Source organism: Diachasmimorpha longicaudata, chromosome 2 (genome assembly GCF_034640455.1).
Source record: "Diachasmimorpha longicaudata isolate KC_UGA_2023 chromosome 2, iyDiaLong2, whole genome shotgun sequence".
Taxonomy (NCBI): Eukaryota; Metazoa; Arthropoda; class Insecta; order Hymenoptera; family Braconidae; genus Diachasmimorpha; species Diachasmimorpha longicaudata.
In genome coordinates, this window is record NC_087226.1 from 11,436,049 (window position 1) to 11,463,747 (window position 27,699).

The 27,699-nt window shown below is 37.8% G+C and overlaps 1 protein-coding gene across 5 annotated transcripts in view; it reads right to left on the bottom strand.

The window, feature by feature from the left end:
• Gfrl (Glial cell line-derived neurotrophic family receptor-like) overlaps positions 1–27,699 on the bottom strand; it is a 161,129-nt gene that overhangs the window by 53,841 nt on the left and 79,589 nt on the right. For all 5 annotated transcript variants that reach the window (XM_064138430.1, XM_064138431.1, XM_064138432.1 and 2 more), the window contains 2 exons: positions 26,519–26,689; positions 22,780–22,921 (listed from right to left, as the gene is read on the bottom strand). In XM_064138430.1, the coding sequence (XP_063994500.1) occupies positions 22,780–22,921; positions 26,519–26,689 (313 nt within the window). The remainder of the gene's footprint in view (positions 1–22,779; positions 22,922–26,518; positions 26,690–27,699) is intronic.

The following is a 27,699-nucleotide window of genomic DNA, read 5'->3' on the forward strand; positions in this document are numbered from 1 at the left end:
TTGAATACAATATTATTATTAAGACATAATAGAAAATCTGTGACACAGTGTGTGATGGAAATTGCATTCGATTGAGTTTACTGAGGCGCAATCGAGTCGCGACAGCTGTGTCCCTGCACCGAATTTCGAAACACGGTATGAGATGTAATAGTGTACGTTGTAACGGCATACGACGAAATCGTAGTGCGGGCGATCACGTTACGCAAGCTCGCCATTTCCCGTCGTCACTTCCGCCCCGACGATTCAGGTGAATTTACCCCAATCTCCCATTCCCCAACTCCTCACAGTCAACTATATGCGCTCATACACCTATCTGTCTGTATGCATTGTCAATTCTATCTATTTCACGTAGATTCTTGGGCCGACTCGCTGTGTTATATGCCACAAGCGCACCAGATGTTTCCATACCCTCTGTTACCTATTTCCCACGACTTCGTAATTAACGTTTTAATATATGTTTGTGTAACTTCCGTAAATTTATCATGGAAAATTTATTAACGCTACGAATTTTCTTTTTCATTATGCGAACAGAATTGGAGTAATTTATCGGAGGTAAAAATTGAGAATTTTAATCCAGTTCTTAAATTATATTTCCTCTGACAATTTATCTGTCTGAGAAGCCAACGAAGGAAGCACACATAAATAAAAAATAATACATAATATACAATTCTAGCTCCATCAGATTTACGCAAAAAAAAACATTTCAGTAGACAAAAAAGTCCGCGAAACTCTCGTTATTGTCACCGAACGGAAAGTAATAATTTGTTTCCCCGTATTTTTCACCATTTGTTGTCGACTTATCGGATTAAATTACTGAACCAACGAAACTCGACGACTACTTGACACGACAAGATATATATCCCCGAACACTAACCTTGAGTCGTTTTCCGAAAGTGCCAAGGCAATCCAATTTACACGCAAATAACCAATCGATCGTATTTCTTCTCTCACATGATCTATTGCGTCACCGGTATCACTTCACATCACGTACACAATGCACTTTTCCCTCTTTGTCGTGCAACCCCTGTCCCCTCACATCGTCGCTCTTTTTTTACCTTGTCACTAAAATCTGCATGGCTGCACACGTTCTCGCGTCACCGCTGAAAATGCGGGACAGTGAAAGAGAAGAAAAAAAAAATTACTCGTGGGAGGGGGAGGGGGAGAGGGAAAAAAAAATAAACCGCCATCGTATGCATCTACACGAACCACAACCGTTCACTGTTACCCTATAGTCACCTAAAATGGGATAAATATTTATTTATCGTTTCGAGGTCGTTCCGTTTGCGATCTCTCGGTCCATTGTCAAGGGCTGGACATTAACGAATGGTTTCTGGTGCGCGATCGTTCAGAAAACGTACGTTCAATTTTTCTCGAGTACACTACTACCGCTCAGGCCGCTTCATACACGCCAGCCAGTTTTCTTTCTTCACCACACTTTTCTCCTCTCTATCTTCCCGCAATACAATTCCACTCAAAACCACTTGCTCAACCATCGCCTATTTTTTTTTTGTCCAACTCTAACCCCATTTTCCCATCATTTTCCAGTGTTTTTCGTGTTACTCATTTTTGGCGTTGTTTTGTGTTGGGAATACAAAGGAAAACAGATTGGGAGGGATGAATTGGGATTTTTGGTAGTGGGAAGATTACAGAGAGCTGTTGAAAGTTATGGAGGAGAAAATATTTTCTCTATGGTTCATTAATTCTCAAGTGGAACCCTGAAAATTTCTATTTTACATAATTCCGCGGAGAGAAAAGTGATGTAGAAATCTTTTTAGAAGTGATGGATGACAAACCAAAAGTTTAGACAATTGAAATTAATCTTTTTCAATCGATATATTTATCTCACAACATCATTTTCTTTCACGATTGTCAATGGATGGATTATTTGAATCAATAATAGAATTTCTAATTTTTAGAAATTATTTTTCCTACTAAATGCTTATGACAAGTCAGTTGCAGTTGTTTAGAGACCAAAGAACTAGACAATTAAAAACATAAACTGTTAAATGATCATCGGGACTGATTAAACTCTCAGGAAATTACCGAGAACATATCATTTTAATCCTCTTGACTGTTTAAAACAAAATTACTTCAGTATCATCCTGATTATCCTCGCACATCTGAAATTTCAGGCATATTCCAATATATCCGGAAAACAGAGGAAAACTTTCATGTACGTGGATGAAAATCATAATCCGCCGTTAAAAGTATTCCCCTGTTCACGATTTCAATTGAAATGTTATATCAATTCGCGTCCGCTCCCCTCACCGAATTGAGCCATCGGAGCCTAAGTTAATTAGACGGAAATCTGTATACGCAATGTGCGACAAATCGAATATATCCCGGTCATTAATTTTGCGCAATGGGGGAAATTGGGAGCGTTGGGACGGTGGAAGGGGGACTAGAGCAACAGAATACCTGGGACAGTAGAAACGGCGTACGTATGGTCAGCCACGCAAATGCATATACATTACCAGCGTGAGCTTTCGCGCGTGTGACAATTTAGCATTTGCGCGAGACTCTACCACATTAAAGCGGTCATGTCATGCGTTCAGGGAGGATTAGAATCAATAACTTTGGGTGATTGGTTAGACTTACGAAAATTGTGAATGTCCATCTGGAAACCAAAAAATTGAACTCGGAGGAAAATATTCAGTAAAAATTACAGAATTAATTCGTAGTTCGATCCCCAAAGCGGATTTTTTACTTGTCTTGTTTTATGTCAAACTGAGTACCTGAACCCAGTATTTTGCTGTCCTCAGAAGTCCTGGAGGGATCGTAACTGTTCTAATCATCGTAATCCATCGCAATTTCCAATTCAATCATTTTTCTATTAGTGAACCGAATTAATTATCGCTCTCTTGCGTTTTTCTCCTGAAATTTTATTTTCGTTCACCAATGTCAGTCATATGGGACGAATATCCACCCACTAATGATCGCCCAGGGTAAAATCCTCCTTATTTACGAGCGTACAAGGGACCTAAAACTGCTGTGAAGATTCAGAGCCAAATTGACGAGAATGTCTTTAACCGAGGGGAACTGTTCGTATGAATCTCCGAAAAATATCATACGATATATTGCAGGAATTCAAGGAGAGATAAGTGAAGATGGTGGAAAAAATGATGGAGCGTAAACTGAGGCAAGGAATAATGAACGTTCGGGGCTGTGTTATTGCCGGACGGACTGGGAATTCGATGAGTTTTCCGCACGAGGTAACAAATTTTACTCGCACGAATTCCACAGTCTGCGTTATCGTTTGTACTGTAAATGTGATGGCGGAAAATTCCCACACTCCGTTGCATTGCATTGCGCAATCTAATATATAAGCATGTATTAGGGGATGATATGTAGAGGTTTGTGTAGGGTTGCTTGTCTCGACTGTACAATCTCAATCCACGTCAATGTGGACTGGGGTTATTGTATGTGTTTTGTTCGGGGGCTGAGGAGCATTCGTAAGCGATTAACCGAGGCAAGAGGCTCTTCTGAGTGTACCATTCAAATCTAATTTGAATGGGGAATTTCTGCGTACAGGAGACGCTGGGATTCACTCACTGGCTTAACTCAGTGTGGTGAGCTTTATTTCGAGAGCGGTACTTTCTAATGCGGTTATTCGAGTACTTATACATCAGTTAATAACGGATTTTCGGAATACTGTGTCCATTTGGAATTTACCTTCCAGGGGATAATGAGAGTTTGCATTTTTGAGAGGCCATTGGGGGATAATTGCACAGACTCATCCCTAATTAACGATAAAAAATTATCTTAGGAGTCAGCTAATAATTTTTCTCGAACTTATTTTTCCTTTATTGAATGAATTTTACTAAATGGTAGGGTAATTTTCTCCGGACAAAGCACAACACGATTACCCAACTTTACGGTAATTTCTCGGGGATCTTTCTCTTTGGCCATTTGGTTTTACTCTTCCTCGTTTTACAAAGCTTTAGCCCTTTGAACGTAATCCGAATGAAAACGGACTTGTGTAATCAATCAGATTGCAAAAGTTTCTCGCCAATGTTGCATGCAACATTCTGATCGGTTCCTCAGTTGCTGCGGGTCACGCCCGGAGCGCTATCGTTCTGATTTCAAAATTGAATATTATGTTGAAAGTCAAGGTAAATCGAAAACAAGTTGAAAAGTTTGAATTTTTTGTTTGTTGAATCTCTTTAGATGATAAAATTCCGAATTGATTTCAACTGCTGCGAGTTTCAGACCCAAAATTGAGAGTCGAAAATTGAACACGAACTTGAGATAAGAATTTACGACGTGAACCATTGATGAGGGTCAGAATGGGAGGGTGGACTTGATTTCACAGGGATATGGAATTGGGACACGAAATTGAGATATGAAACGAAGATAAAAGTTAGAATGTGTAAGGGCCATAATGAACGAATAACCAATAGGAGACTACTTATGATTCCTAGACCCAGAACCATCGAGCGTTTAAATTAATAAAAACTTGTTACATGACATTTGTCTATTCTTTCGAAAAATAATTTTTTGGAAATTGAGGAATTATGATTAGTGAAAGTTTTATATTATGGAAAATTAGTCGCGAAAACTGAAAGCGGAGTCTGAGGGTTCGAGTCTAGCTCGCCACAGAAAAAAGCTAAATATTTTATGAGAAATACTATCTGAAACATAAAAGTGAAATTCTCTGAATAATTCAGTCGTAATTTTCAAGTGGGGGCAGCAAAATTCCATCAATTAATTCCACCGAAATTCCGGAAATTTCTACTGAAAATTCTCCAACAATACCAGATGATCAGGCAAAAGTTGTTAACAGCATTGAATAAAAGTTCTGATTTTTAATTACAAGTAAATAGTACCAATGGTTTCAACGAAGTGAAATTATCGAAGTACTAGCTTCACTTCAACGTGTTCAATTCAATGTAAATTTGAAAATAAACTTCTACTAATTAACAATGAACGATGAAATGTTAACCAAAGCCGCTGGTCCTTTCTCCGAAATAACCCTATTACTCAGTTTCAAATCTCAACTGCTTTTGTGTAATAAGATAGATTTTCTTTTGAAAAGTTTGCTGCTCAACGACGAAGATTATTTTCAACTGTGAGGAAATTAACGAACACGGAAACCAACGGAAACTGAGTCAGACAGAGAAGCTGAAGAAAAAAAAAAGGAAAGCAAGACGGGGTGAAGCCGCGAGCGGGCAAAGGGTCGGGGGCCAATTGAAACGAAATTGGGTCGTACCGGTCCGGATCCAGAACTCGAGAAAAAGTTGGCCCCTCGTTATGAGAGGCTACTCCTGAAACCTGAAAACGGTAAAGAGTCCGGATATATTTGCTTCTGTAATACGAAGGCTTCAAACAGTGCTTCATTATTTTATCATTTTCCTTTGTTTCCCACGCTCTGGTATGGAATAAAAGATTAAAAAAACTACTTTAATTGCACTTGCCAGTGCGGAAAAGTCTGCACGAAAAGAGAAATGAAAAACCTCAACAATGTGAAATGAAATTTCAGATTTCACACATAAGATAAATATATTCCACGAGAATCCGTGCGCTCAGATTCCAAAATAACCCCCTTGAATGCTCCCCGAACCAGTGAGTAATGAGTGACTCCATTAATTATTAAAAAACCAATATCAAAGTATTACTCAAATGAAATATCCATTGTCTGCCGAGGCAAAAAAAAGGGGTAATTTTATTTACGAACAGAGCTAAAAGCGTATACCAAATGGCATTAAAAAATCATGAACCCTGAGGTACGTATTTTCAGAGGTGCAAAAACCATGTAAAAATAATAACTCGACTGTGAAAAATTTTGTGTCACCCAGTGACCTTCTCTTTGAACTTCCGATGAACGCACGAGTAGACAATTTTATAATTTTTCTTCAATAAATCGTGTACTACGAAAGGTCTCACCTTTGGTATTCCACTTGTACCAAGATACGATTGATTGTAATACACGAAAGGTCAACTCCACAAACTTTACAAGTCACTATTACATCGTTGAGTGTGTAGTAAACGTATTTTTTATCTAAATAGTTATCTCACGTGTGCAGCTTTTCACGACGTTTCGACTGGGCGAGATGGCTTAGCATATAACTCAGAGGCCGGGGCGTAAAAGGTCTACGAGTTACTGCTTCGGAAAAATATTTCAACGATGCATCCACGTTGACGTTAAACGACCCCATATGCGTCTTATGCATCGTTGGTTGGTGAAAGGCAAACTGGGAAAAAGGCGAACGACGTAAATTTTGGATATTTCAAAGAGAGACATCGAGTCCGGATGCTGGGCACATAAAAATGAGTGCAATATTAATGGTATGTCGGTGGAATGTTTTCTTATAGCACAGGCGCATGTATTCATCCATAAAATAATATTAATTACGCGGGAAGAATGGCGAAATGATGAAGAAAAGGGCGAGCACAAATCATTGTTCCCATTTTTTATGTCCAATAATTTAAGGACATGGAGGAAGAATTGAAAGAATTTATGGTTTCTCGAGTAGATAAATACCCCTCTCCGTTCCCACAGACAATTTTGTAAAGAGAACGTTTACACTCTCGAGTGGAAAAGATTCCCTTATCATGATATTGAAATTTTTTATTTTATTTGAATTTTTTCCCCAACTTCTGCGAAAAATTTTCAGGAGATGGGATTCATTCCCGCGCTCGTACCAGAATTTTTCCTCAGCATTTACTCCACAAAAACTGAGAATCAACAACCTCTGGGTTTATGTATCGCCTCGAGCAATAAAAATATCATACAACGATTGTGTACATGTCGCAATAAATCGAAAAATCGTATTGACTCCTGCTCTGCTCACCATATACTATACATATAACTGAATCCCCAATTATCATGCATGAGTAAATCGATGTACTATCGAATTGAACGTGACATGCAATGCAATACGTCTGCTCCTCACGTGACACATCACGACATTTAGAAATCATTGATGAGGAAAATTTTGAATATTGGAAGGTGACATTTTTGTAGACGATTTGTGAATTTCTAATAGACTTCGTTAACCCTCGAGTGGTATAACTGTATTAATTGGGAACGGAGACTGATATCTGGATTATTTCACGCACCCAATATGTCTCCAATACGTCATAAACCAGAACGTTATTGGTAATTATTAATTAAATTACCCTGGGCAATTAAATATATATTTAATTTTATATATATTTTTTAAACTTTTTAAATATTTTTTTCCAACGCGGGAGTGAAAAGTACTATTCCCTTCAATCTGCTATTTTCCACTGAATCACATTTCGCTCCACAATAGTCTTTCACCGAGTGAAATTAATCCCTATTTCCCCGGTATCTCTTACCCCACTTTTCTCACCGTAAAGAGAAAATTTAATTCTACTCTGCTGCACTTATTGTTCCGGATAACTCGATGTATTGGAAAATCATATCAAATGCTAAAATATTCAGATATAATCCAACGTGATTGAATCCACATTAATCATGCATGAGTAACTCATGAAATTGAAACCTGATACCGACAAATGTATTTCATTATTTATTTGCATCCGCAGTTATTGAATGATGAACGGTGAACGTGAAAGAATGAAGTGAAAAACGTGAATCCGTAGAATTCCTGTCCCGTGGGACAGAAAATATGAAACAGAAGAAGATACAGCTCGTTGGAGCAAAAATGTCAGCCGGATATCGAAGCGAGATTACTCGACTCGGACAATATACATATATTTCTATTCCATCCCTTTTTTTCCATTGTCGGGGTGAGTCTTTTGTCTATTTTACTCTGTCTCCATCTGTTCTCGGCCAGTCGCACAATCTATATCTACCGATTTTTCCGGTGGTACGGTCAGTGCGCGTTTATATCCGCTTGCTTCATCATTTTTATTCGATAAGTCTTGAAAACTCATGTATTGTACTCGTTCAGGACTTTTTAACCGACTCGATGAGACGATAACGGAAATTGTTCTATTCCATCATTATTAACTAGTAACTCCGGGACCGTAATTTTTCATGTGCTCGCAATGTGAGATTCGAATGATTTTGTTTGTCGCATTCGTTCTGAACTGCACGAACGAAGAAATACAGTAAAAATGATATTTTTCCATAATTCCGGAGCGAAAGTAGAAATTACGAACCGTGAAGTGCGGTTACAAGAAATTTAATGGACTTGTCTCATGATTTTTGAAATAATTGTCATTATGTTTCATGATTTTTTAATGCGTAAATCGTGTTCAATGCCATTATACTGGAAATTGGCAGATTTAATTTTTTTTATATAACGCCCTGACACCATAAATCACTATTTTTTTGAAAGAAGAAAAAAATATTTCACTGCAGATCGAAGGAGATATTGAGCCTGCAATGATACGCATTATTACACGAAGTTACCTCGAATCTTCGCATGAAATGTTGAATATTGCGCCATAAAATTTGAAGCGTAAATTTCCAGCAAATACTGACTACCCATTCGATATTATGATTGACCATAACAGTCTGACCGTATCCGCACTGATACGGATTCAACATGCTGACATTCTGAATGATATTCCTCGTAGACTAGGTGAATGGTTACGACTTACCACCATTAGCAGGTACTTCTAGCATTAATGTACAAGCCCTTGATATGCATTAATGACATTCAATAACCTTAAATCTATTTTCAGGATCATTTGAAATAGGTAATGCACCAATTCTCATCATCGAGATATTCCGACTTTCTGCTTGGCTTCTGTTTCTTGGCTGATATCCAGAAATTAGGAAGCTTTTATCTACATCTCAGCGCTTGCCTCCGCATTTCTTTGGTTGAATGAGAATAGTTCAAGTGGTAAAAGGTATCATTTTGGTCTTTTACATTCTACGAATGTGAATTTTCAGTATGAAAAGTTATCGCGGTTACGCTGGTACGAACCGTGAAATTTTCGTTTCTTTTTCGTGAGAGGAAGGTGGGGAAGCGCGAAAATTAAAGCAGAGAGCCATTCCCATTCGTCCTCGAAATTGCACTCCAGTTTCCATTCGTTCCCGTATATTCGGTGTATTTATTCATGTAGCGTGAAATCGTATACATTTAAAATTGAAAAGTTATTTATTCGGATCATGTGAATAACTGGGGTATACCAAGTGAATATTACGAGTGATAATCAGGTGACAGTTTAAGTGCACATCAGTGCCATTTACTATTTCGTCTGTCACAACGTAATATTTAATTAAATTTAAATTTTCCCATTTAACAAAACTGTCTCATGCCACATATCAGTGGATAAAATCTTGGAATAGACTTTCTTATTAGAGAATTCGATCTTCTTTACGAATTCATGCTCCGTTAAGACTTCTATAAAATGGATTAATTTCCAGTTCCCTCTCACTAAAAACTCATGAATTTTCGTGACACTCCAATACTTGAGAATTGAATTTTCAATTCAATTATTATCATATTTTCCATAAAATTAACAAAAGCTCCATCCAACACTTTGGATGTGACGATCAATAGATTTTCCTTCCCTAAAAATTACTTTCGAAACACTCCACTCGAGGAAAAATTAAGGACGAATCAACATAACTCCATAAAAACAATGATATCTGTCTGAATATCCGAATGCAAGGTGAATAAAAATGGGACAAATTTCAAGGATGTAAAGAACAAGAAATGAATACTGAGTATGAAACGATGCCAAGTGTGGATAGAATGAGGTATTGTAGATTTAAGTCGTGTCTTATCGCGTGGTAGCTTTCGCCTGGAGCAAGTCAAGAGCTTGTCTTAAAGGGATGCTGGTAGCCAAACGTACCTTTAAACACATGCACCCGCGGTCACAATTGTACCTGCCTGTGATACCCTTCCCGGGGTGGTTCCAATCCTGAATGAGCCCCAACGGCCCGCGGCTGCACTGGCTCGTGATCCCTCACCCTCTCTACCTGTCTCTTCCCCTAGTGCACACTGCATTGCAGTATCCCCACCTCACACTTAGAGACACTTTTGACATAAATTGTTCTACCGCTCGACAGATCATTGTGATCATCGTTCATTATGGAATATCATTTTTTAAAATAGTAGAAACAGTTTTATATTTAAATTTGTATTAATTCCCTAATCTCAATACCTTAGAAGATACACATGCTATATGTATTTTCAAAATATATATAATCGAGATGAAACTTCTTATTCCTCCAAGAGACAAGTACGACTATAAATTCTATTTGAATAAGAAATTGATTCAACAGAAACGATTATATTATTTTCTCGGCTCGACTGAATTTATCTCGTCCAATCGAAGATACCTGTGTTGAAACACACGGTCTAAAACAAATATTATCCCAACGAACTGAATCAACTCAAACATTGAATGCAGATTGAAAATGAAAATATCCTGAGATGAGAGGCAACGAAATTATTTGATTCGCTGGGATACATTATTTTTCATTCAGTAACTCCTTCCAATTCGCTGTCAACAACTCATGAAATATCAACTATTCAACAGTCTCGTATATTTATGATACTGAAAGCCGTTTGTATGTACAATTTGCAGGAGTACATAAAGGTGAGCGAAACGAAGCTCATCGTGTTGCTATGAAGAGTGAGCAGGCACACATATACGAAGGTAGATGCCGGTGTTGAAAATGCGACAGTAGAGTAGGAGAGGGGAATACACCGAGGATGGAAAATAAGAGTAGGTGAAAGACGGTGACATATTTTCTGGAGCAAGCGTCGGCCCATGGCAATTTTCCGACGCGTGTTTTCCTCAAGATTTATGTTGGCTACACGATGCCGCTGCCAGCCTAAGACGTTGGAAAATGTGGCAGAAAAACTCCACCTTCTCCCGTTGTTTAACGACACCCTCCATATCTGTGTGGCCAACGACGAGCTTCTTTCCTCCCTTCGTCATTGCTTTTTCCTACCGTTGTTATTACCGCTTCTTATCATCCCCATCATCGGTTTTATATTCCAATAGAATGGCAGTCTTCAAGCTTCAAGATTCTATTAGCCGTTCGCAAGCCAATTTTCAGTCAAATTTCCCGAAATTTCAATTAGCAAATCGATTGCGCAAACGACTTGAAAATTATCACAAAAACTATAACTAATAATAACTTTTCACAAGCAAAACATTCGCAAAACATTCCTCGATGATTCCGTCAAAATGTTCGCAATGACAATTCGACGGGAAATGACTTTCTCTTTTTATTTTCAACTTTCATCGCTCTAATTTTACTACATCCTTGTCATTGGCTCCAGATCAATGGCGACCGCGAATCCATCTGCGGCTTCCGTAATTTGTGTAATCACCCCATCGTTATCATCGATATTATCTCGGCAACTCGGTCACATTATCATGAGACACGTGACACAAGAGGTGAAAGCAAATTACGTCAAATTGATGCCATTGGAGGAACCCCAGGGAATTCTATAGTGAATAGTACGGTAGAATAGAAAGGTAGACTGAAACATTATCCACAGTCCCTTCGCCATCATTCGTGTATTATACATAATGTGATACGTAAGCACAAGCTCTTGCTTTTCACGTTTTCAACCGGGCTTCTTTCCACCCACCTCTCCCTCCCCCCCTTCCCTTCAACTTTTCGTTCTACACCCCCAACTAACTCAACACTCACCCTCGCTACTTCTCCGTCTCAGTCGTCGCCCGGGTAATTGCGTGTTTATCTGCCTGGCTTAATTACGTGTCCGCTTGTCCAGGTGTGGGTGGTAAATTTCAACCGTTCCATCCCTCTCCCTCCCAGTCCGTAGCGAAGAGACATCCTGACACTCGTGCCATCTAAACCAGCGGTGTTTTCATGTGTTCCATGATAAAACTTTTTAATTCAGTTTTTCTTTTCGTTCGCTGGATTTTTTTTTTTAATTTAGTTTGCGGTGAACAGTGAATGCAGGATGATTGTTTCTAAATCGGGTTAAATCATTGGGACGGCGGCAATTCTGAATTGAATACGCGGGAAACAGGAATTGGAATAGAGAATAATGATGGGAGATTTTGGAGAGGGATGTTTTTGAACGCAATAATAGCATATGGAGAATCATGTTTTGAGGTGAATATGGATGTATCTGTAAAGGATGAAACAATGAATATTGGTGTAATTATTCGAGGTGTAGGTTATTTAATATTCGTGTGTATTCGTACCGAACAAAAATGAAAATTTTGATTGAAAAATGGTTGAGCTATTCAACAGTCTCTGATTCACAATAAAATTTGAGTATTTTTGACAAATGTCGGGAAAGACCCAACGAATTGATATTAAATTGCCTCATGAAGAGGAGGCGGAGCTGTAGGAGTTTAACAGGACGATAAGTTCAGCGGAAATGGAGAAGACCCCCGATAGTTCAATTGGAAGAGTAACAGACTGGACTTCTGGAGATGTGGATTCCATTTCCACCTGAGTGTCTCCATTTTTATCAAAAATTGATTTCTTGGAAAATTTATAAAAATTGATTTTGCAACGAGAAACTCGATCTCTGGATTGACAATTTTTGCTCATCATCTTTTTGCATTTGATTCCTAGAGAACCAGAGGCCTCCGCCGGTAATTTCCAAAAAAATCAACGATGACGAGCCGAAATCCCCAGCTAATTAATGTAATTAGCATCACGAGGACACATCAATTTTTCGAACTCATCGAGGCATAAATTTCTATGTCCTCGATGTATCTCGTATCTCTATACTACTCAATGTTTTGTTGAGGGCACGTGATTCTATAATGATATGGCCTTTCAATGAATCTCCGAAGCGCTTGGCCCAATTTCAAATAAATGGGAGGCCAACCCTGAAAGGAAGCCGTGACTCTGGATTTTGCCCATTCACATTGCCCCTACTTACATCAACTGAAATGGAATACGATGATTAAATTCGAATGTATTTATTTCCACAGAAAATAAGTGAATTTATTCCGGCTTCTTGCTCCTCAATATAACGGATGGGTTTTCCCGGTGAAAAAAAAAATTATGGTAACCAAGTGTGTGTGCATGAGAAATTAGACGAAGGGTGTTATGGATTATCGATTCCCAATACCTACTTATCTCAATCTATCGAGAAAAAAATGAAGTAGGATTTGATAAAACCCAGAACGACCATCGGTGTAACGTGATCAAGTCTCTCCTAACGCTGGGAAGAATCTTCTCTTAGGGCTTTGGCGATATATACACCATTTCGATAAGGCTTATCGAATTGAAGGTATACGAACGAGAAAATCGAATAATACTTCTTTTTCCCGTCCGTTTTCATTTTCCACTTCTGGGTCAACATCCCAATGTTTTTTTGATGATTTTCATCATCGAGAAAATGAGTGAATCGACAAGAGGGCACAGCCCTATCATTCTGAGATAGAAAATTCTAATTTAGGTATCGAATCCCTCAGGAATGAGTTTGTCTCAACCACGGGCACTATACGAATAATTTCAACGAAGAAGCTGACTAGAAGTTCGGGGACTTCTCAAAGTGAAACTGTTTCTAGTTTCCCGGAATATTCCCTGAGGAATAGTGACATTAGCGCGTGAAATTGGCTCCAGTTAATTTGACGTGTTATTTCGCGAGATTCGAACTGTCAATCAGAGACATTTCATGAATTTGTTACATAAAATGATTTGAAATAATGTAGACACCAGTGGATGTATGACAAGGGGGCCAGAATTTCCAGTGAAGTCATTTGAAGTTAATTAGTTTATTGCCAAGTACTCGAATAAAATGAACAAAAAGTGGAAAAAAAGTTTACGAATGTACGTAAACTCTTAACCGAAATCGTAAATCGAAATCAAGTGCTTGAGTTTCACGTTATATTTTACAGCTTTCCAAAATTCATCATGTAAACACTTTTGTCGAACATTCAAACTCAGAAAGGAAAATAACTTTAACGATCACGGTTCAACTCGTAAAATCTCCGCTCTGTTTTTATTCGAGAATTTCTCCATTTACCGTGATTGCACGTGTACATTGTGTCCTACATTCATTGCGTCATAGAGTCCAAGGGTTGGATCCCCCTAACGACAATTTCTAAACGTCGTTCACCCTCTTGATGGTCACCCCTATATTTTTCCCTTCACGAAGGTCAAGATCGCGTGATTATTTTTTTTGAAACCGCCGAAAAGGCGCATCTGTGAGCGCTCACAATAATTTTAGTAATTAATATTATCTTTGTTTTCAAGCGGCGCAAATATCCTCATTACAACCAACTTGTTCATAACCTTTACGAGCCGACATCCTTTTTGTTTCCATATACATGACGGATCCTTTTGTGTACAGCCAACAGCTTGATAACAGCGCAGGAGTTACGTTAAATATGAATCACAGCACATTGTACATCACTGATCGCAACAAATATAATGTGAAAACGCAATGAATAAATAACACAAAGGCTGCACGTTAGGAAGGAAAAAGGTACGTACATATCTGGCAGAGGGTCCATGCCGGAAAAGCCGACTGACTCCTCGGGATTTCCGGGTAAGCCGAGCCCACCACTGCTTCCCGATTCCGCCCCAAGCCCCCAGATATCCGGTTTTCCATCGTAACGTACTGGTTCTCAGCATTTAGCTAACGTACAACCTCTTATGGTATAAATCCAACAGTCTATATCAGTGAGAATTCCCAAACGCAAATTACAATATTTATCGCATATTTTTCAAATAATACCAAGTTAAATTTTCAAACGTTTCGATTCCCCTGTGATAATATCCTTCAGCATAAGAACTCCAATACCATTTTGAAATACAATATATCAGCATTACGATTTGGTGCCCAACACTTGGCACATCTCGACAGACCCATCTGCATAGATATTGTACGTAAATGAAAGCGAAAAAATTCATAAGAGTATGTATGACAAAGGATTTTCAAATAAGAATGTACATGACTGGGATTTTTCAAGCTCTCGGGAGATTGAAAAATGTTGGGATAAGTGATGTGAGACTACAAGTTCAGTCATATCGAAGCCGGAAACATCATGTCCATTACTGGATAAAATGTCAGACGAAGATTACGTAGAGAGAGTCATTTCGTGGAAGCATTTCATCGAACTCTCTGACATTTGCTCCTAGCGACAGGTAAAATGAGAAATATTCGTTCATGGAATAATGAAAAAACCATCTGAACCCGATCGAAATCAGTAATACGACTCGTATCACTGAACAATAGGCAAATTTCAAGCGAGACAGACTGTCAATCATCAGTCTCTCATGGATTAGATTAGAAGTCAACGATTGGGATAAAATCGATCTTCAGAGTTGAGTTTATATGCTCACTTGAAGTGAGGAGGGGAGTGGAGTCGATAAAACTCGGTCAACCGAGGCACATTGGCTTTCTGCACCGTTCCTGTTGTTACACTCCATTGACTACTATTTCCTCACTCACCTTCTTCCTCCAAGTTTTCATCTCACTCGGCACCTCCTCATTCATCTCCGCTCCGAGTTGTGATAAACCTGGCCGATAGTATAGAGAGGGGTTGGACCCCTCCTGGCATTACGTTGATAATTGAAAATAGATGAGCATTTCTTACAAACTGGAACTGATGGAGACATGCATATTGTGGAAGGATAGCCCCTCCAGTGACTAATCGCCGATAAGAATATTTAATTTGGAGCTCAATGAAAGGCTTGGAATGCCGCCTCTATTGTAAACTCTACGAGTAATTAACTCTGATGAGTAATTTTCGAAAATGCATTCAGTAAAAAAAGCTTCTGTTTTCTGGATTTTGAAAAAATTTGTTAATTTCTTTTTTAAATTTCAAAAACCTTCTGGAGATATCTGAGACTATTTATAGATCGCTCCAAAACTATGTGGCATAACGATTTCAACTATTCGCTGAATAAAATGAAGGTCAATTAAATTCTACGTTAAACAAAAACACCAAATACAACTTCATTTGGGATTACTCGTGATATTCTCTACATTTCACATCCTCTGTGAGTGATTGAAATACGTGGTCAAATATTGAAGGGAGGATAATTATCACATTCTATCAAACTTGTATCCTTTGAGGATTAAAGCCGAAGGCATTATGATTTCATGGAAATTAATGAGGTCGACAGAATTTCGATAAAACTTTGGATGACGCGATAGAAAATGGTAAACCAGTCCAAATATTGTTATTTGACTAGAGATGTGAGAAAAATATATATTTAACTCTGACGTCAATCGAAAGCGTAAAATATGGCTTCATTTGTATCGCTAAGACTCTCAACATTTCACATAATTTTCGAGTAAGTAAGATGGATTGACAAATATTGAAATAGACATAATGGTTCCATTTTATAAAATCTACGCTTGGAGGTTTGAACAGACCCAACTATTATTTCACGCAAATAAATGATGTTGATGCAGTCTTCATAAATTTTTAAATAAAGTTTAATAAGCAGAATAGGGATGTAGTTAATAACTGTAGGAAATATCAACTTCAGCCGTAAATATTATCCTTCAAACATCGGTATTATGATGATATTAACTCTTCCGCGAGTAAAATAGAGTGTAATTTAATTATGGTGCCAATGGAAGGCTTGACCTAAATTTCCATTTGTGGATATTGTAATATTTTCTGTTGTTATATTGTTTGCAAGCGATTGGAGTGGATAGACAAATATGAAGAGATATATCAGCCGCGTTCAATCAAACTCGTAGGCTTTGAACTGGAAATTAGTGGGCATTAGGATTTTATAAAAAATAATTAAATTGATCGAGTTTCCAGAAATTCTGAGAGAACTCTTTGTAAAGCGGTGGAGAATGCAATTAATAACAGTGGAAGAGGGAAAGTAATTGACAAATCCTGATGGAGCCATAGGGAGGAGCTGGATAAACGGACTTCAATCTTAATTAATTAGCGTCATCAAGTAATTTGTCGTTTGAAGATGCTCTGAATTTTAAAATAAATCACACTATAAGTGGGATTGTGTAGTTCTCATAAAAGAACAATTACCCAGGGAAAGGGCGAAACTTTCGATACAACGGGTAAGTATGTGGTCCATTTTACATGGCGAGTAATTAGGCAAATTAGTATCGAGCGTAAGCGAATGAGGCCACTTGGGAACTTGGAGCAAGTATACTTGCTGGGTCGTATAATTACGCATGTGTCTATGTTTGAAGTAGTTTACAAACATGAACAGGACCTGTGCCTTTGTCTCTAATCAGGGCCACTGGGGCTTCTATATGGATGGATAATTAGAGGAATATGGAGAAGTTGGGAAATTGAATTGAGGTATTTCAATCAGCGTGTTCAATTAAGAATGAAAATTTGATAAGGACTTGAAGCCTTATGTCTAGACCCCGATCCAAGAATTTGGTTGATATCAACGATGTTCGGTAACTGTTGAATTAGAAGATCACATAATCTAACGTATCTATAGCAAACATGACTTTAACCGATCTATGAACTTTAAAAACATGAAAAAAATCTTCCTTTCCAAACCGCGAATTTGCTGACGAATTATTCATTTTTTTAAAACTCATCAACGCCGCTTATCCTCCATTAGGCAAATAAATTCAAATTTTCTGGTGGCGGAGCTATTCCATACATTTACCATATCTTTTTAAAACGAAGTCTCAGTCACGCAAAGTTGGGCTACATCGCTTTATTGTCAAACAAATTACTATAATTACGTACGTAAACTTATATTTCACGTTTTTATGTGGAAAAAAAAAATCTAAAAATATAAACGAACAATCTTGTTTGTCCGATCAAGTGATTGTTCTATTATTTGGAAGTAATAAATTTTGAAAATAATGCTTCACATTGGTCATACTCTTTCGAATCAAATGAATGTAAAATCATCCTCAGTATCTTTGACATCGCCATATTAATATTGTAATGAATAATTAACATTGTTTTATCGCATTAGTATTCTCCTAACATGATAGCATTAATGAAACATGTGTGAAAGCTACAGAAGTTTCAATCCTCTTCCGGCGATCTTGGTGAGGTCCCTTCCGCTGTGTGGGACACGAGGGAGAAAAGTGGAAATGCTGCATTATGCATATAAAGGGAAATGAATGGGAATAAACCCGGGGTTGGAATTTCACTCGGAGGGAAAACGGAAAAGGGACTCTGAATCCCCGTCGACCAGCCAACTCGGTGAATATTTCTTTCCATCTCGAATATAAATACACCGAGCCATCTGCAATACATTCTACTCACTTTTTTCATTTTACTTTCATTCTTGTGTTTCAGAAAAGAAGATGTGGAGTGAGTGAGACGTTAGTCATGGGATAAGAATGTTCCAGACTATTTGACAGATCAATATACTTTGAATGAATGAGCGAATAATGGGACAAGTATGTGAACGAGAATTGTGCAGCCTCGAAAAAAAAAACAATCATCAAGAAGAGACAGCTAATTCATATGAATCTTTCCAGTTGATTTGAATATTTCAGGCGGAAAATCTCGGTGAGTTACCACCGAGTGGTTGTCTTATGAATAATACAATCTGGATCGACACAATTTGGAGAGTTGGGAGTGGAAGTTGACAATGATCAAGTGAGGAAGCTTTGAAAGGGTTGAAAGTAGAGAATTTACTTCAGTGTCCTATGAAGGGAATTTATTAATTGAAGGATAATCACATGGTGCGGGCAATACTTTTTTTGACAGTTCTGTTCCCAGTCTATACTGCCATATAAACTGATAACCTGTCATTAATTAATTCTGATCGAACATTGGAGGAGAAATGGAGTAACAATGACACATCGACATTCCTGTACGGTCATTAGCTAAAAATTTTAATAAAATCCATCCAAAATACAGAAAAATCTTCAACAATGCAGTTCAATCAAATCATTATAGTAATGGAAATGTGGAACAAAGTGATGGCCAGTTTCAATTGACAGGAATACCTCCACCACCGACCCTCAAACCTCGAAAACCACAAATGGAGGATCTCGTTACCGCGGTAAATACGTCGAGGAGCTTCTAGTCGCTCGTTAACTCGATACCATGTGGTCGTGGCTTCGTCGATTAATTGTTGGAATGCAAATATGTGGGGAAAGAGGGGGAATTGGGAGTGGAACTGCACCCTCGATATTCCTGTGCATTTACATTCATTGTGGTTATTCAATGCATTTATCCGTCGCTCAATTACTCGGTCTTCTGTAAATATGAGGGAAAGGTTGTTCAATGGAGAGAGTATAAATTCATTCCAACAACACTGAAATAAGTGAGTATCCCTGAATTTGTCTGATTGCAATGGCTTAATAATTGGAGTTGAAATTGATGGAGCAGTTTGTTAGGAATTCCGAGGTGGTAGATTAATTTAAGCGAGTTGAGTTAGATCAGTCGTTAGTGCAAAAGCTGAGGCTAATAGTAACCTCAAACGTACCTCAATTCAACAGAGAAGAGATATGATTGTCTCTGGAGTGAACAATACTGGAGGAATATGGAATAGCTGAGGAGAGAAAGCCAGTTTACTAGCTATGGACGATCGAGGTAAGAGGGTCCCCAATTGTGACAACCACTGGCGATCGCTGTTTGTCAATTCTACTAGACCAAGGAAGCCGCAGAATAGTGGATATCAAACCCAGTAGAATCAAGACTAATTCTGGGGGAAACAATCAGTCGAGCTGACTGCTTGCCAGGGACTGAATTATGGCATCTGGTAATGGGAGCATCTCAATAGCATCTCCTAATGAAGTCCAAAGTATCAAGAGAGAGTCTAACGAACATTTCGTTATGGAGAAAAGCTCGTTGAACTTGCGGATTAATTTTTTTATGAAATTTACGACGTTGAAAAAAAAAATTGTTTCAATTTCTTTGATGACTTTCGTTTAAGAAAATACGTTGGACTGACTGCTTGTAATGAAGTACGATGTATTAGGAACGAGTCTTTGAAGTAGTTTGGTATTAGGAGGATCTTTTGTTGAACTCGTATAATACTGTTCGGAATTAAATTCATGGAAAAAGGAGAAAAACTTTATTACAGTTTTTTGTAAAGTCGGAGAAGAGACCAGTATCTTCAATTGAATTTTATGGTTCGCTATTCAACATTATGAAGTTTTTCTTTCTTTCAATCAACAAAGGAATGTACAGCAGAAATGAGAGACTGATAATCATTTCTGTTGAGAATCTCATGCAATATATTTTCTAATATATTAATCCATCATTAGAATCAAAAATTTGTCACCCAAGATATTTTGAACATCACTCACGAGGATCCACTAATCACTAGCGTATTGTGTTGCAAGGAATGGAGGACAGGTGAGGGCACGGATGCAAGAGGAACGTGCCAACAGTTATGTTGTCCATCACCAGGGAAGAGGGATTTGTATGCTGTATATAGGGTAAACTGGTTTGCCGTATCCCATACGAGGCGGGGAAAGGAGAGGGTAATGACGAAACGAAAGCGGCCACGAAGAGTGTGAGGGATGAACGGTCACCAGCGAAACAACAGAGAAATATATACAGATATACGTGAAGTTGATAGAACGGGTTAAAGGGGAAAACAATTAGCGAGAATTCACACAGCGTTGATGCAGTTTTCACGTTCAACCCGATTGTTTCTCTGTAACGTTGGATTTTATCGTGTAGGATAGCAGAAGGTCCGAGGGACTAAGCCAAATTCACACTAGATATCAATGGGGAGTGAGTGTGAGCACGATTGGAAAGAAAAACTCATCGCTTCAGAGAGAAAACATTGATGATATTCTGTGGATGACACAGTGAAAATACAACGAGTGTTAATGGCTCAATGAAGAGAGTGCATACGGATCGACATGTTTGTTCAATTTTAACCAGTAATTCTGGGAAAATTCTGGGACAGAGAAAACAAATTTCTGATTTTGGGTACCACCGCACCGACATGCGGGCGTAACTTGTCGTTCTAGCAATTCATGGGGAGAAAAAAGGAAGTAGTGGTTTCTTTTAGGTTCCTGGGTTGAGCGTCCGTCGGCTGATAAAGGAATTTTCATGGCTAATACTAGCAAAAACGTCGGTTTTCTCAACAAAAAATGCCGGGTTTGTCAACGGAGAGAGCAAAACTGCTGGAGCAAATCTCAGGTTTTTTCATTGTCTTTCTTTGCGTGTAAAAATCAGAAGTCTAATCTTGGCAAATTTATCGGACATTTCTCCCAAATAATTTTGCATGCAAATAATCTAGTTAAATTTACATTAATAAATGTCTTCACTAGTGAAAAATATTCTCAGTTGCCTGTGGAACTCTCTCATTTAATCGTGTTCTGTTGAACTACGACAAATATTTTTGTTCACATGATGATTGAACGAAAAATTTATCTAATGTTTGCAAGAAAGTTTTGGTCTCGGGGTATTCAGGTTCCAGAAATTTATAATTTATTTTTCCTCGTTCTGCATAAGTTATACGTGGAATAGCATCCTCATCGGCAGAGCGAGAGTGGAGAGGCCTCCAACATTTCACGAGAAACTTTGTGGTCGAAAGTTCTCTGCTCCTCCAGTTGGTCCATTTGATTTATTCTTTACTTAATCAACTCCAGTTTTTGCACGATAAAAATAGAAAACATTGATGACCAGGAATATTCATGGACAGGTCAAGAATAAAAATGGAGCAATAAAAATCCCTTCATTTTCCAACGATCTGTGAAACTGGCCATCAATACAAATTGACGTCAACTTTTTTTTATAGAACTGTGGAAAAATATCGAAAGTTGAAAATGGAGAAAAAAATACCTGTCAGACCGATTCGACCCCTCGTTCATATATATTTTACTGCTCTATGAATTGTTGAACTATTGAAATGTATGAATAGATTTTCGTCTCGTCGCACGTGACGATGGGCAGTGATGAGCAATCATTTTTGACCATTTGAAAGGTCATCGCAAAATCATGTCTGTTAAAAGGATAGTAAAATATTCAGTTTTAAGGGCCTAGTATGCGATGAATCCAGGTATCCCAAACTATTTTGGACAAGATAAAGTAATAAATGATGAGCAAGTTAAAAGAGTACATTGAAATTTTTAAAATTTCAGACGATAGATTTTGTTAATTCAATGAAATATTTAAAAAATAGGGATCTGACAGCCACTCAGTTGAGATTGAATATCAAAACTTATATTCCAAAATAAAAGAGTTCGTACAAGCAACATAAAAAACGAAGAACACGATAAAGGGGATTCCCCTATGTCATCGCGAATGCAAAATATAAATAAAATCTATATCACCTCAATCGTTGAGAAAAATTCTTCGTCTATTTGATCTCCAATTCAAATCGTTCATATTTTCCTCTGAATCCTTCATTTCTACCTCTGAACAGAGTTTTACAACGATTCCCGGAAACGTACAAATCATTCCACTTACATATTTAATATTCCCTCACTCACCTACACGCGTCTCCTAGTTTTTCCCATCCAATTCCGCATAACTTTTGGTATAATATACGCATATACGTTTTCTACAAATCCCAAACTCTCAACTCCGCAATATTGTTATTATCCCGAGTTTGAATTTAAAGTTAGCGGAATATATCAGTGAAAATTCTGGAAAATACCTCCATTTATGTATTTAGATTGGATTTTATTCCAGCATTTTAACGATGAAACTGCCCGAATAGAAGAATATCTGTCTTAGGAAAATATTTCACGAATTTTCTAAACATTTTTCTCTTACGACAGATAAAAGTAACTAGTATTTTACATCGGTAGAGTAATTCATGGATTGTAAAACACATTCATTAATTATTAACGAATGAACGTTTGGTGAAATCCAATAGGTCCTAACCTGCAGCTAAAATCCATTATCTAATAATAACTAATCCGTTCTATCAATGGAACAGTTGTGAGAGTCACAACTGTCCGTGAATCCATTCACGGAGCGTCCGCAATGTCGATGTATAGAGGATGTAATTTGTCATTCGCTCATATAGCCATGCAAAAAAATATTGAATAAACTCACCGGCTCTCCCTGCATTTTCCATCACGTGCTTTGCAGCTCGTTTTGAAGTCCTCAAGATGCTTGGAGCAGATCTTATCACGCTGACACAAACTCAGCGCGTGATTACACGACAGCAGTGAGTCAAAAGGGTACGGATCTTTGTCTGGAACAAATAAAATATGACATTATTAATTATTAATGCAATATGAAGGTTAGCCATGTACGTCAAAACCCCATGTGGAAAAATTTTCTATTTTAAAATTTCCAAAGAACTTAAAATCAAATTGACAGACATTTTAATTTGACGTCTGAATATCTGGATTTAAGTCTTTACTCGATTTAGTAAATTGATACGCCTCAAACCGACTTGAAATTTCCTTCTAACGAAAGACCTGGAAGACACAACTTTATAGCTTTAAAAGTCTCAATAGAGGAATTTGGAAATTTCAGTTTGAGACTTTCGATCCTCTCAATTGGAGACCATAAGTCTTGAAATGAAGCTCGTTCACTTTGAGTGTTATAGGGGGTGCAGACGTAGGAAAGTTCCGGCCAAACTAGGCTGTTGCGGATTTTCCCCAAGATTCTTGGGAAGAAGAGGGAATATAGCAACAGCGCGTTGATATTTTCAGGGACAGACAGGATGAGCAGGTGGAGATTTATCGATCCAACGAAATGTTCCGATAGGTACCATTTTATATTCATAAATTTGTAGACAACGAGAAACTAATAAAAATTCTAAAATTTCCCCTGTGAAAGTGACTATCAAACTATCCAGGTTTCATTCATCTGTTCGTGACCAAAATAATATTATAAATATCACTTTGATTACTTCCTGAAGCCGATCAGGAAAAGAGTTCGAATTGACACAATCTATCTCTTAAATGCCACCCGATCCATCAACATTCCAATGTAACGTTTTCAAAATCAAATAGAAAAGCACCGGAATAAACCCAAAAACTCCACAACCCCATGAAATATGAAACATGGCTGAACCAATTTGTCAAATGAAACGCAATTTCACCGTCTGTCCATTCGTATTTCACTTTATAAATATTTCATCCCCAGCACCGGAGGCACTGAAAGTTCATCATAACCTGGAATAACGGCGAGAAAGAATGAACTCTCTCATTCGAAAGACACAATAGAGTCAGAACAATGGAAACATTCATACCCAAGCAGAGGAAGTATTTTCACTCGAGCTGATCGAAGGTGAATGAGGGGCAGAGTGATGCATCGAGTATTGAGGGAGTGATCATTATGAGCCACTCACCTGACCATGCCTACTCATTAATTAATGCCCACCACGATTCAGTGACCACCACTTGTTTCTACGTGAGAATACACACGTGAATATCGTAGGGGATGGAAATATCAAGGGTGTTTGGTGCATGCAGCAATGCAGTCATCAAAATCCCAACGTCTACTATCAATTGAATGGGGGTAAAACGCATATCCAATTTACCAACTATTGACAAATAGAATTATAAATTAAACATTGGCAACCTATGGTTGGAGGATTTCCCAGAGTGCTCCGATCATGCGGAGACAATGATCAATTGGATCGATGACGGATGGAATAGATATCGTCAATAATAGTGATCACTCATGGACGACTTCCATTAATGTGACCGAATAAATAGTGTTTAATGATTTTATCTAGTCGCTTGAATGAAATACATGTACATTAAAGTTAATTAAAAAATTTTTCAATTGAATAGAATATATTTTCAATATATTTTTCTTTGCAGAAGGAAAAAAAATCAAGGGAAATTTCCCTCTTCCATTTAATGAGAAAGGATTATGACATTAAAGGTTCAGTCATTAAGAAGGTGATGAATTTTTTAAATGAGGGGACCCAGCGTCGGATTTTCTTTTGTTGGTGAATATAACTCTTTAATAATGTTAAGTAACGAATATAACTTCTTAACCCCTCAATCAATGATGATCAATTTCATTAGTTCCACGTCAACTAGTCGCAAATTAGTATGAATACAGAACTCTAACGTTGTTGCCGGAATGGGTAAATTTTCGAGAGCAAACGTGCATGCTGCAGGCGAGAGTGAAGGATGTATATAAAACACCTCGCGATGGAACTTAATTACATTTACCTTTCTCGGGGAAAATTTGTAAACCGAGACAGTACGTGAAGAGAATGACAAAAAATTCATCTCAGAGGTTTCTGTTTCTCGTTGAAAAATTAAGTTTTTTCAAATTAGAATAACACAATAATGTTGGAGGAGTCTTAAACTGATTCCAAGTGTGTGTTTCAATCACTGAGATGAAAAGATGAAAATTTTCATAATCATGAAAGTAAACAAAGGAGATTAAGATAATTTGTTTAAAATTAAATTGATAAATTTGAAAGTTGACATAGGACCGCTGCTCTCTCCTCGAATTTAAATATCAATTCAACAGAAAATTTCAGATATATTTCTCATGCTCATCGAACTTTGTGAATTCTTTTCTCCTCTAAATGACCAATACAAACGAGTAATGAAGTGCAGTGGGTATGGAATAGCCATCGAATCGAAGCCGATAGAAATACTTCACCAATAAAATGAATAGATGCAGAACGAGGGCGTCGAGTAAACGGTGGTCAATTTCAACGTAAATATAACTACTGAATAAACCTTCGTCACCATATTTACTTAAAAAAAAATAATAAATACCCGATGGAAAGAGCGATCCATGTTGTTGCCCATTGACTTTCACGTAGCGATTCTCATCTATTTGTCCAACCAAATATTCCTTTCCAAAGGACAATTTGTATTGGTCCTATTTTTGCATTTTCTAATTTTCTCCGAAATAATTCATAATTCTATGAACTACAAATGTTTCTCTTTCAAAATATGCACACCCATTTATGGCTCATTAACAAATATTTCCTCAGTTGTAACATTTTACTATTTTCCAAAATTGACCTGACCAAGTGATTGATTGATTGTCACTGTCTTCCTCGCCCCATAAGCCACTAATCAACACCTGAAAAACCTCTGCAGTCAGACTCATACCTGATTGCATCACGCGAAAGGGAAAAAATTGTTTGGGTTAGACCAATCGTCAACCAAACCCTATAATCATTCAATTATTTTCAAAATACCCCGGCCGAGTAATCATGTAAATCATGAGTAATTAGTCAGTCAGGAATTAAACCTCGGGAAAAAACAAAGCTAGATTACTGCTAAGCGAAAAAGACGCAGTAGCAATAACCAAAAGTTATTCTCTCGGCGTAAAAAAAATCCCTGAGGCCGCTAGACAAGATAACATAAGAAATGAGAAGTTGTATTGAAATGGATGTATGACACGCAGTGCTGTGAAAAATATAATTCGCTATGCGTGCACATAAAACAAGGGAACTTCACACCAACGTTTCTGAAATGTTTTCGTTACGGAGATAGTATCATATGATAAGACTGAGAAAAAAATTTTTACGAATGTAGGGACTAGAGAAACTGGACGAGGAAAAGAAGTTTTGATTTTTAGGGAACTATTATCATTAATTAATGTGCTATCACTCTATTGAGTATCCGACATCGTTAATAATTAGCAATTGACCCCTCAAAATTATTGGAATATCGGGGAATATTAGTAGAATCTTTTTGAAAAACGGAAAATTCCCTTTCGATGGTAATTTTATTTTTGAAGTTGCATTGAGTCACGGAAAAACACTTCGTCGATCATTCCCTCCCCTACGACTTATTCCATCTCTCGCGTTTAATTTTTAATAAATAAATTATTCTACTGTATGTTAAAAAATTACCTTTTTTCATAACGTAGACGCACGGATGATCGAATAAGAAGTTCTGGAAGCTGTTGCAGTCGGGATCAACATGGGGTTCCTTACAGAGACAAGTCGGCCTGAAGAACGAAAAGGCCTGAAGTGTTTTCAAGGCCGTTTGGCACTTTGTCACTGTCACAGTGGAGCAGGCCACTGAAATCAATCAAAAGTTCGTCAACAATTATTATCAGATCGACAAAAAAGTTGAGCTTGAAATAATTATCATATTATTCTCTTAAACAATTCCCATCGAGTCGGCAAATATCATTATTACTATCCCTAATGAATTACCGCAAAGGAAGGGTTCACCTTCGTCTAACTAGCCAGCAACTATAACTTTGATGCATCAGGGGGTAATTTATCAAACGTTGTAAACAATTGTTGGAGGGATACTCACAGAGTTGAGTATCTCGGTGGCTCATCAAATAAAAAAAACAGCAGTACAGATCTAGGAGTCTCACATCTCATTTTCTCCACTCGAGTAATTTCCTCCCTTTTTTAACCCTCTGATTCTCATCACTCTCAACGTAACTTTCCGTGTGGGAACGAACCCACAGTGGTAGAGAAGAGGTGGAGATCTATCTCAAATTAAACATTACCCTCCACTCGGTGTAATTTTACATTTAACTCATCTGAAGGGCGAAATTCTCATCCCTTCCGTCCTTAATATTTCCCCTGAGCTTTTTTTTTTATCCAGCTCTTTTGTTGAGATATTCCTTCATACTCAGGGTGCAGATACTTGTAAAATTGTGTCAAGAATTCTTATAACTGGTATGTAATGAAGCGCTCTACCGCCTAGAATGGAATCTCCTCTCGTGTAAGTAGAAATATCGACGGAAAAAATATATAATACGACAGCTGAAAGAGTGGATGGGAATTTAACCTGGCGGGTGGAGGTGACGAGGGGTGGAAAGCTCTTGGCACGCGCGCTGTGACATATACAACGGGTGTTATTATATATACTCGAGGAAACTTGTTACTATCAGTGTGTATATTGGACTGGCCCGTGGCGGTTGACCTCCTAGACAAGTCTTGAGCGCACGATTGGGGATCGATCGTTTGACCGAGTCGTTGAGGGTCGACGACACACGAAAATATTCACTAAGGGATTCCGGTGGATACAACGGAATATGCTGTCCTGCAGTGACGTGATATGAATTCCT